The sequence below is a fragment of the Chiloscyllium punctatum genome, chromosome 9, assembly GCF_047496795.1.
Source record: "Chiloscyllium punctatum isolate Juve2018m chromosome 9, sChiPun1.3, whole genome shotgun sequence".
Lineage (NCBI taxonomy): Eukaryota > Metazoa > Chordata > Chondrichthyes > Orectolobiformes > Hemiscylliidae > Chiloscyllium > Chiloscyllium punctatum.
In genome coordinates, this window is record NC_092747.1 from 9688677 (window position 1) to 9699987 (window position 11311).

Here is an 11311-nt window from a genome sequence, read left to right on the forward strand (position 1 = left end):
TAGGAGGTTGAGGATTACTTTGTTAAAGTTTATGAAATCATGAGGGGCATGGATAAAGTGAATAGCCAAGGTGTTTTCCCCACAGAAGGGGTTCAAAACTAGAGGGTATCGGTTTAAGCGGAGAGGGGAAAGATTTAAAAGGGACCTGAAGGGCAACCTTCTCCGAGACTGAGCTGCCAGAGGAAGTGGTAGTACAGGTATAGTTACTAACATTTAAAAGTCATTTGAACAGGTACATGAATAGGAAAGATTTGGAGGGATATGGGCCAAACACAGGCAGGTGCGTTGGCATGGACAAGTTGGATCGAAAGGTCGGTTTCCATGCTGTATGACTCAATGAATCTATGACTCTATTTAAAGATGATTTTTGGATTAAAATCTGTTCATTCTCACAAGTAGTAAGAGATTTCAGAATGTGGTTGTTCGTGTTGCATGACTGTAAGTTTTTAACTAAACGTTTAACTGTAACAGTCTGTAACATCGATGGAAGTGACATAAAATCACATGATTTGAGATTGAGAAAGGAGCATAGAAGGAAGTGAGTTTAAGGGAGTGTTCTACTAAGTTAGTGTTTTATAGCTAAAGGTCTTTAAACTACCTTTAGCTCAATAAAAGATTACTGCACTGTCCCGATAGGTTCTTAGGGAGCGGGGAACATCTATATGATTTTTAATGGCTTTAATTTAAAAGATCCTTTGTGCCTTCAGTTTTTATTATTCAATGATTTGTAGACAGCAGAGGGTCATTACAATTCTATCTGTGACCACACTATCTGTAATCCTCCATTGAATTTCTGGGACAGCAGGACTGATCTGTGAGGGGATACTGGATCAGTTAGATTGGTCTTCATTTTGGAAGAATGGCATAAGGAATGGGTCATCTTGTAGAAACGTATAAAGTTCTAACAGAGTAAAAACAAGAAGGATGTCCTTGATGGTGGGTGAGTCCAGAACCAGGGGTCACAGTCTAAAGATAGGCTGGGTCACTTCGACTGAGTGTCTTCACCCAGAGAGTGGGGAGCCTGTCACATTCTCTGCCCCGCCCCCCCCCCACAGAAAATGGTTGAAGGAGGAAATTAGATATAGTTCTGAAGGCTAAAGAGATCAAAGGTGAAGGGGAGAAATTGGAACAGGGGACTGAGTTGGATGATCAGCCGTGATCTTATTGAATGGTGGAGCAGGCTCGAAGGGCCGAATGGCCTACTCCCACTTTCTATCTTTTGTGAATCATAGAATCTCTACAGTGTGGAAGCAGGCCACTTGGCCCATTGAGTCCACACTGACCCCTCTAAGAGCAGTCCCCATCCAATCTCTATAACCCTTTGCACGTCCCTGAACATCATGGAGCAATGTAGTATGTCTAATCCACCCTAACCTGCACATCTTTGTGACTGTGGGAGGAAACTAGAGCACACAGACATAGGGAGAATGTGCAAACTCCACACACGGTCACCTGAGGGTGGAATTGAACCCATGTCCCTGGTGCTATGAGGCAGCAGTATTAACCACTGAGCTACTGTGACAACCCTTCTTGAACATTCTGGCTGGCAGGGCCATTTAGATCCGACTAATTATGTACACTGCCATGTACTAGTACATAAGCCCAGCACTAATGGACATATCATTGCCCTGCACTTGCTACATTGCAGTATAAGATGCATGACCCCTGTCTGACTCACCTGGAATGGGATTTGAAACTGCGACATTGACGTTATTCTGAACAATCCTTTGGCTAACTGGCAGCAGTTTAGAAAGATCCCTGTTTGAACGTAGCCTGCTGTCCTCTGGTATTGCAGCTGTGCATCAGGTTGAAGCAGTTTGTCAGTCTAAAATAATCCCATTTGCTTTTTAAAATCCTGAAAGTAAACAGTCACATCACCCCCTCAACACACTCCCTTTCAGCGCAAATGTTTTGCATAATCTGAATCTGATACTTTCAGCTCCACAATTATTCTGGATGCTCCATAATTAAACAAAGACCTGCAGATGCTGGGAACCTGAAACAAAACCAGGAATTGCTTGAGAAACTCAGCAGGTCTGGCAGCATCTGTGGAGCAAGAGACATTGTTAGCATTTCAGGTCTAATGACCCTTCTTCAGTAATCATTTAACTGAGTTAACTCTGTTTCTCTCTCCATAGATACTGCCAGACCTGCTGAATTTCCCCAGCAATTTCTGTTTTGGATTCTAGATGCTATGTTCTATTTCCTGGCATTAGCTATAGTGTGTGTTATGCAGATTCAATCTTAAACTTATCAATACTGGGGCGGCAATGACCTAGTGGTATAATCCAGAGGCCCAGGCTGTGTTCTGGGGACCTGGGTTTGAATCCCTCCATGACAGCCGGTGGAATTTGAATTCAGTAAAATCTGGAATTAAGAGTCTAATGATCATAAATCCATTGTCGATTGTTGGGGAAACCCATTTGGTTCATTTAATGTCCTTCAGGGAAGGAATCTACCCTCCTTACCTGGTCTGGCCTACACGTGACTCCAGACCCACAGCAATGTGGTTGACGCTTAACTGCCCTCTGGGCAATTAGGGATGGGCAATAAACGCTGGCTTGGCCAGTGACTCCCTCATCCCGTGAACTTATTTTCTAATCCAAAATCTGATTTGCTTTTCCCATTCCACCACTGAGCATTGGAATGAATTAACCAGACAATAGGAATCATTTAGGTTGTAAAATGCTACTTGATCCTTTAATCCTACACCTTACAAGGTTCACACCATGGTCTGAGCATTGATCACTGTTCTCCGTCTCTCTGATTTCTATTTCACATTGTAATACCAATTCCATTTAATCCAGAAGGTGGCTATTCGGCCCAACTAACTGTGCAAGTGTCTCTACTTCCCACAACGTACTTTTACCTAACGTGGGCTGTGCTGGGGGGGACATCTGAGTATAGGTGATAGTGGAATAATGTGACTAGTAATCTAGACCCCAGACTAATGGTCTGGGAATACCTGTACACAGTCAAGACATTAACATGTCAATCCAGTGACACTGGATTCCATGTTAATTCTGTTTCTCTCCCTTTCCATTGCCACCAGACCTACTGAGTTTCTCCAGCGCTTGTCTTTCTTTCAGATTTCTGTTATGCACCATTCTTTATTTTGTTATAACAGCATAAGAGGACTTGAGGCCAAGATCAGATCAGTTATGACTTTATTGAATGACAGGGCACAGGCAGGCTGAGTAGCCTAGATCTTCTATTTTTTACATCTTTGTGAAACTCTCAACAGACCAGGCAGCACTTGTGTGTGGAGAGAGAGAGAGAGTTGATGTTAACTCTGCTCCTCTTCATGCTGAGCATTCAGACAATTCTCAGATTTTTTTTATTGTTTAATGTTTGTTTTTGGGGATGTTAGTTGAAGGATACATATTGGACAAAGTTCCTGGCTCTCTCAAAGTGGTACCTTGGGGTTTAATAACTCTACCTGAGAGGAAATACAAGACTTTTGTTTAATGGATCTAAAAGGTGGAACACTGATGATAGTGTGTTCCCTAGACGTTATGCTCGCTCTTCTTGAGTGGGACTTGAACTGACAGCCTTCCAACACAGAAACGAGACTCTTCTACACTAAGCCATCGATCACTCTTTGGAACTTTAAGCTCTTACTCTGCAACTAACCCATATTTTATTGATCTACGATTTCCCAGAAAACTTAATATGATTATGTGCTGAATGTTTTGTTTTTGAGAAAACATATTCCAAGCTGGGTTTTTTAAAAATTCCAAAATATTCCACAGGTCGAACTTTGTAAAAATAAGGAAATCGGTGTTGTTGATTCAGAAGTATTGGCGTGGATATCAGTGTCGGAAGAATTTCAACGCAGTAAGTCAACTGTTCATTCTATTTCTTCTTTTTTTTTTAAAAAAAAGAATTGTTTGTTTGCGGCTGTGGATGTTGGCAAGGCTTCATTGGTTTGTCCATTCCTAGTTGCTGTTGTGAAGGTGGTGCTGCAGTCTGTGTGTGCGCGCGCACGGAGTACCTGCAGCTATGTTAGGGAGTGGGTTTTAACCCAGCAACAATGAAAGTACAGAGCTATTCATTCCCAAGTCAGGAGGGTATGTTACTCAGGGCAGTGGCACTTCAGTGTGTCTACTGCCTGACTTGGGGATATCAAGGTTGGGAATTGCAAAGGATCTGCCGCATGATCATTTCCACTATTGTTATCAGATTCTGAATGGACCCCTCAAACATTCATGTTCTATCTCCTTTCTCTCTGCACCTTCTCTGTGGCTTTGACACTGTATTCTGCCCTCTGCTCTTACCCTGATATACTTTGCATGGTATGATCAGCCTGTAGAGCATGCAGAACAACACTTTTCACTGTATCTCAGCACGTGACAACAATAAATCAAATCAAAATCAAGTCTATATTCGTAAGGCTCACCCACACCTTTCGACATCCCCCTTTTGGGGGAAACTTAGATTTATTAAATAGGAGAACATGATGACAGGCTTGTCCCCCATTTTCTATTTGGGCCATAAAAGCCATTTGTTTTGACCTTAAGTGATTACTGTGCTGAGAGGAAAGCAGATTGGAACCAGCAGGTCAGTGATGATCTCGTTAAGTTATGCGTCCTGGAGCCACCACCTATTCCCTATGTTCTTGCGCCTCTGGTTTTGCTTATTGGACCACACTGGTGTTCCAAGTCTGTGTTGCACTGTTTCTTGTTTCTTGTTTCTTTTTCTCTTCAATGCTTCCTTCGTTTTATCTCTGGCTAGATGCGAATTGGATTCTCCAGACTCCAAGCGCTCTATCGGTCCCGTAAGCTCTGCACGCAGTATCACTTCGCCCGGAAGAGAATCATCCTGTTTCAGGCCCGTTGTCGTGGTTACTTGGTGCGGAGAGCATTCCGCCATTGCTTCTGGGCTGTCATCACCATCCAAACTTATGTTCGAGGCATGATTGCACGTCGATTGTACAAGCGGCTGAGAGGAGAGGTGAGTGCTTTTTTTCCACTATGACTGGAGGGGAGGGAAAGGGAGCCCGTTACGTGGAAGTTGAGTCTGCCTCAACTTCAAAAGAAAAGTCGCCAAAGCCCAGCCGATCCATGAGGCTGGGCTCGATAATGAGACCCTTAACCAGTAGTGGCTCAATCTGAAGGTCACTAAGCCTCAAGTGAGAGGACAGGGTGAGGAGAGTGCTTCATGATTACCTCAGCCTGTGCAGGAATTGAACCTACCCATTGCAACTCAGCCATCCAGCCAACTGAACTAACTGTTGACTGTCAGAGTGTAGAAAGCTTGCATTTGTATGAGGTATCTTTAAATCAGTGTTATGGCTGCCAAGTGCTAACCTGACTGGTTGTTAGCTTCTAAATGGGAACTAGATTGGTTTCTTTGTCAAATATACATTGTGGGTTTATGGGATAGGGCAGGGATTAATTTCAGAGCCCTTTTAATGACACACCGCGTATGATGGACTGAATGGTAGTCTCCTCATTCAGTGATTCGGTGTCTCGGGGTGCCTGGAACAGCTTCATCGACAGCACAGCAGTCCCCCTTGTAATGAGTTAAAAGTCACACAATGCCAGGTTATTTGGAAGCACTAGCTTTCAGAGCACTGCTCCTTCATCAGGCAGTAGATACTCTGGAAGCTAGTGCTTCCAAATAAACCTGTTGGACTTAAACCTGATGGTGTGACTTTTAACTTTGCCCGTCCTAGTCCAACACTGGCCCCTCCATGTCATGGCCCCATGTAGTGGATATAAGAGCTCCACCATCCCAACCAGGGGTCAGAAAACCTCCAGGATTATCCCAGTAACTCCAGGCATTGCAGATTAACAAAGCCCTGGAGGTAAAAACCAAACCATAATTCCCAAATGGAAGTTAGGGTCATACTTGACGACAAACAAATTCTGGGGCTTTGACAAAAGTAGAAGGGAAGGTGACTAACTGTTTTTACCTCCCGGATTATCAAACCCAATGACTGCAGATGCTGGAAACCAGATTCTGGATTAGTGGTGCTGGAAGAGCACAGCAGTTCAGGCAGCATCCAAGTAGCTTCGAAATAGACTTTTCAGGCAAAAGTCAGGGAGCCAACACTGGGCTCGATGGGCCAAATGGCCTGCTGTGGTTTGATTTTTGGGTCAGTTCTTTTCACTGCTGTTTTTCTCACAACTCATTGTCTGTTGCCTCAAGCCCATCTACTTAGCTGCTGCTTGTTTGAATGGCTTTTGCAGCTAAGTCACCCGCCACTTGTTTGAAAAGTCAGTCAGCTGTGCAATAAGCAGCTACCAAAGTCAGGCACAGTAAGAGCCCAAGGTTGTAAAAATTGATACATAAATGCAAATCTTTCTCCGTCAATCAAATGAGTCACTGTAGGAGCGTTCTTCTCAATTGGCTCATGCGGCGGCACAGATTTGAGGATCTAGATGTAACTGAAACCTCTGCAATTGTTTGTATTTTTTTGTTTCTTCTTTGCCTCCCCAGTACCATCGGAGGCTGGAAGCAGAGAAGCTCCGCCTTGCTGAGGAGATGAGACTTCGCAAAGAGATGAGCAGCAAAAAAGCCAAGGAGGAGGCAGAAAGGAAACACCAGGTGGGTCACGTGAATGACTTCTGTCCCCGTTTTCCCTGAAAGGCTGAGGAACTTATAGTGGCGTCAGGGACTCTGATCATTTTTTTAAAGGGTTCAGTGTAGAGGTCCCCCCAGAATTGTTCATGGGATGCTGGACCAGCAATTATTGCCCTCGAGGAACTGGAGGAGCCTTTGGCTGCTGCTGTTTTTGGAGTGTGGGAGCCCCCACAGTGGGAGGGGATTCCATGATTCTGACCCAGTGACACTGAAGGAACGGTGATACATTTCCAAATCAGAATGTTGAGTGGCTCGGAGGGGAACGCGTAGCTGGGTGGTGTTCCCATGTATCTGCTGCCCTCGTCCTTCTAGATGATGCTGGTCCCAGGTTTGGAAGAGGCTGTCTAAGGAACCTTGACACATCGTAGAGATGTACAGCACAGAAGTAGACCCTTCGGTCCAACTCATCCATGCTGACCAGATATCCTAAATAAACGTAGTCCTGTTTAGCCCATATCCCTCAAAGCCCATCCTGTTCGTGTAGCTACAGTGTCTCTGTAATGTTCCCCATTTCTGTCTCTGCATCAGCCCATCTTTTGCATGGAGACTCTTTCATGCTCCTGCTACCTCTAATTTTGACTATTCCAATGATCTCTTTTTGTTTTTACAACCTTTCTCCTTTCCCCTTCTAAATTTGCAGTTTCTCCATACTGTCATGCACACACCAAGCTCTGTTTCCTCTCTCTCTCCTGCACTGACATACATTAGCTGCTGGTCTAACACAACACCATTTTGAAAATTCTCTTCTGTGTACTCCTGTCTGTGCATGACTTCACCCTCCCTGTAACCTCTCAGTCTTCATGATGTAATCCAGAGGCCTCTGACATGGGCAGTCAGTCCAAGGGCATTTGGGAATAGGCAACACATGCTGGTCTTGCTAGCGATGCCCATGACCCAAGAAAGAATAAAGGATTGCTGTAATGATTATTTTTATTGGTTGTAGTGGTCATGTTTTACCTTCCCCCACCCAGTCCCTGGTGAGAATGGCTTTGGTTGGCAACTTTTCTGTTCTCCTCCTCCTTGCTGTAGGAACGCCTCACCCAACTGGCTCTTGAAGACGCCGAGAGGGAGATGAGTGAGCAGAGAGAAGCCCGTCGGAAGAAGGAAATGCTGGAGCAAATGGAGAGGGCTCGGAATGAGCCTGTGAACGACTCCGAGATGGTGGATAAAATGTTTGGTTTTCTGGGCAGCCCCACTCCATTGCCTGGACAGGAGGGTCAAGCACCATCTGGGTTTGAGGTACCAAAGAACATTCCTGTTACTTTTTGATTTCTCTAATGCCTATTAAACCATTATCAGAGAGTCCATCCGGTGGCAGATCTGGGACATGGGCATTAGAATCCTTGAGAATTTGAATCATAGAATCTGTATACTGTGGAAGCAGGCCATTCAGTCCATTGAGTCCACACTGCTCCTCCAAAGAGCATCCCAGCCAGACCCACCCCATCCCTGTAACCCTGCATTTACCATGGCTAACCTACCAAAAACTCCATATCCCTGGATAGTGCGGGCAATTTAGCATGGCCCGTCCCCCTAACCTGCATATCTTTTGGACTTGGGAGGAAACTGGAGCTCCTGAAGGAAACCCATACAGACACGGAGAATGTGCAAGCTCCACCCAGACAATTGTCAGAGGCTCAAATTGAACCTGGGACCCTGACACTGGTGAGGCAGCAGTGCTAACCACTGAGTCACCATGCAGTCCATTTGCTAGGTTAGTTTATATATATTTTTTTAAAAATCATCCACTGCATTCGTGTTTTAACATCCCAGTTATCATGATGCTGTTGACCAATCTTTGCAGTAAATTTCAATGATTCATCCTCAACATAAACCAGAAATGGCAAATGAATGTTCGCAAGTAGCAGAGAGACTTTAGGAGCCATTTTGTAGGACGTTACTCTCTTCCTGCCGAGGCAATGCTCCATTTTACTGCATTATTCCAATTTGGTGTCCAAAATCATCAGGCCAAAAGCGAGAATGCCAAGTTTGAAATGCTCATAACAATTTACACTACGGGACAAAAGGGTGTCAATTTGGTGTTAAATTGACTCTGGCCAAGGGAATGCTCCATGGAGTAAACAATAGGGAGATATATAGTGGAACATACTGATTGACTTGCCAACCAATCCGCCCCCTTTTCTCCTGCCATATAAATTAGCTGCGATTGTTTGTTTGAAATTTGGCATACTTGCATGTGTCCTGAAGCACATAAAGAGCTTCAGTGTCCAAGTTCTGTGTTACTGAGTGATTCATTCAAAAATAATTAATCTAATTTGCATTAAATGGCACCTTATGCTTTCCTTGTTTCAAAGATTGGGTTAGAGAAAAATTTGTCAGGATTTTATCAACAGACTCCAACCATGTGAGCTAACTGATATCAGCCCATTGAAGAAAAGAGAGGAACCTGGAATCATATACTGCAGAGAAGCTCATTGGTTGCTGCAATGCCATTTTACTGGGATCTTGAATCAGCATCCGGTTATACAGCCTCCGTATTGGTTACTCTGCTCAACAGTAGAACAAAGCTGTTGGCATTCTGGCCAATCAGCATGGGAGGCTCTCTTGCCATCCCTGATTGGTGGCAGCCGGCAGAACAATGGTCCACCGAGGTCCTAGTGCCACAGGCTCTCTATCTCCATTGCATCCTGACAGAGCTCTTTCCAGGCAAAAGTGAGGACTGCAAATGCTGGAAAACAGAGTTTAGATCAGAGTGGTGCTGGAAAAGCACAGCAGGTCAGGCAGCATCCGAGGAGCAGGAAAATCTAAGTTTCGGACAAAAGCCAAAATGTCGATTTTCCTGTTCCTCAGATGCTGCCTGACCTGTGCTTTTCCAGCACCGCTCTGATTTAAACTCTGAGCTCTCTGCAGTCAAGTTGGGGTCATGGTTTCCACAAATTAGTTTTGAATTTCCCCTCTGTTAGATTCAGTCTCTACCCGAGATTTAAATAAAACACAACTGCAGGTGATGGAAATCTGAAACAAAAACAGAAATTGCTAGAGAAACTCCGGTCTGGCAGCATCTGTAAGAAGAGAAATAGTTTTGAGTCTGGTATGACTCCTCTATGAATATTCTTAAGGACCATTGGACCCCAAGCATTAACCCTGTATCTCTCTTCACAGACTGCTGAGTTTCTCCAGCAATTTCTGTGTTCGCTTCTAATCTGAGGTTGCTTTGGACAAAACAGAACTGAAAAGGCAGGAAGATGGAATTGAGGATTATCAGATCAGCCATGAACTCCTTAAATGGCAGATCACACCTGATGGGCTGAATGGCCTACTTCTGCTCAAAAAACTATTGACCGTTTAGGCTATCCTGTTTCTTTTTGGGATCCCAAAAAAACATATCACTTTGTGCTTCTGTGGGAATACACCCAATTACTCCTCAATCCCATCTCTTCAGTCTCTCACTATTCTCTTCTGCAGATTTTTAAAATTCACTTATGAGGTGTGGGTGTTGCTATCTGGGCCCAGTATCTATTGCCTGTCTCTAGTTGACCCCTTCAGAAGGCGATGCCTTTTCTTGAACTGCTGCAGTCCACGTGCTGTAGATTGACCCATAATGTCCTGAAGGAAGGAATTCCAGGATATTGACCCAGTGACACTGAAGGAACGGTGATGTACTTCCAAGCCAGGATGCTGAGTGGTTTGGAGGGGAACTTGCAGGGGTGCAGGGGGTGGTCTTCCTGTGTATCTGCTGCCCTAGACTGAAGTGTTCATGGGTTTGGAAGGTGCTGTCTGAGGACATCTGGTGAATTTCTGCAGTGTATCTTCTAGATAGCACAGTGATACTCTGCTCAGTAATCATTAGGTTTTTGCACTGATTGAAGTGTGCAGGACTGATTATACCAGATTGCACATTAACCTCTCGATTGTTGTTTTTGTTTAAACACACTTTTGTTGGTGAGCTTTGACTTGATATATCTTTTGCATTGGCACTAGGACCTCGAACGTACCCCCCGAGAGTTGGAGGAAGAGGATCTGGATGCCAGTCTGCCGTTGCCAGAAGAGGAAGAGGAAGATCTGTCAGAGTACAAATTTGCCAAGTTTGCTGCCACCTACTTCCAGGGCACCACCACTCACACCTACATCCGCAGACCCCTCAAGCTGCCCCTGCTTTACCATGATGATGAAGGGGACCAACTCGTAAGTAAAAACCATCGGAAGAGTTGGATCGCTTGTCTGGAAGCAAAATAATGCCGACTGCGGGAATCTGAAACAAACGCTGCAGGAACTCCACAGGTCTGGAAGCATCTATGGTGAGAGAATCCAAGTAAACATCTTGAGTATGGTATGTGTTCTGTTCAGAATAGATGCTGCCAGACCTGCTGAGTTTCTCTGGTGTTCTGTTTGGATTGTTTATCATTTAGATTTACTTGACTGGTGTTTTGATGTTTGACTGGAAACATCAGTGTGCTTTAAGGACAAAATGAAACTGGCTTCAACTAACCATGTTAGAAAACGTCAAATTTTGTTTTGGGTGCCCATCTGACATCCTTTGGCACGAGACGTTATAAGAAGGTTAACGAAAGGAAAAGACAAATTATTTTGTTGAATAGTCCACGTTCATGTCCTGAAAGGATCAACAGTGAAGTAGATTAGTGAGTAACTTTCAAAAGGCAACTGTCTGTACAGCACCTATGGATCAAGAAATATTCTGGTTGATCAAGAGGTCCAACCTAATGTAAAACACACACTAAATAGTAGAAACGTAATGCAGAGG

General features: G+C 44.3%; 1 protein-coding gene across 3 annotated transcripts in view; it reads left to right on the plus strand.

Annotated features, from left to right (window-relative positions):
* myo7aa (myosin VIIAa) overlaps positions 1–11311 on the plus strand; it is a 268705-nt gene that overhangs the window by 166295 nt on the left and 91099 nt on the right. For all 3 annotated transcript variants that reach the window (XM_072576845.1, XM_072576843.1, XM_072576844.1), the window contains 5 exons: positions 3753–3837; positions 4735–4953; positions 6445–6552; positions 7618–7827; positions 10531–10734. In XM_072576845.1, coding sequence (XP_072432946.1) covers positions 3753–3837; positions 4735–4953; positions 6445–6552; positions 7618–7827; positions 10531–10734 — 826 coding nt within the window. The remainder of the gene's footprint in view (positions 1–3752; positions 3838–4734; positions 4954–6444; positions 6553–7617; positions 7828–10530; positions 10735–11311) is intronic.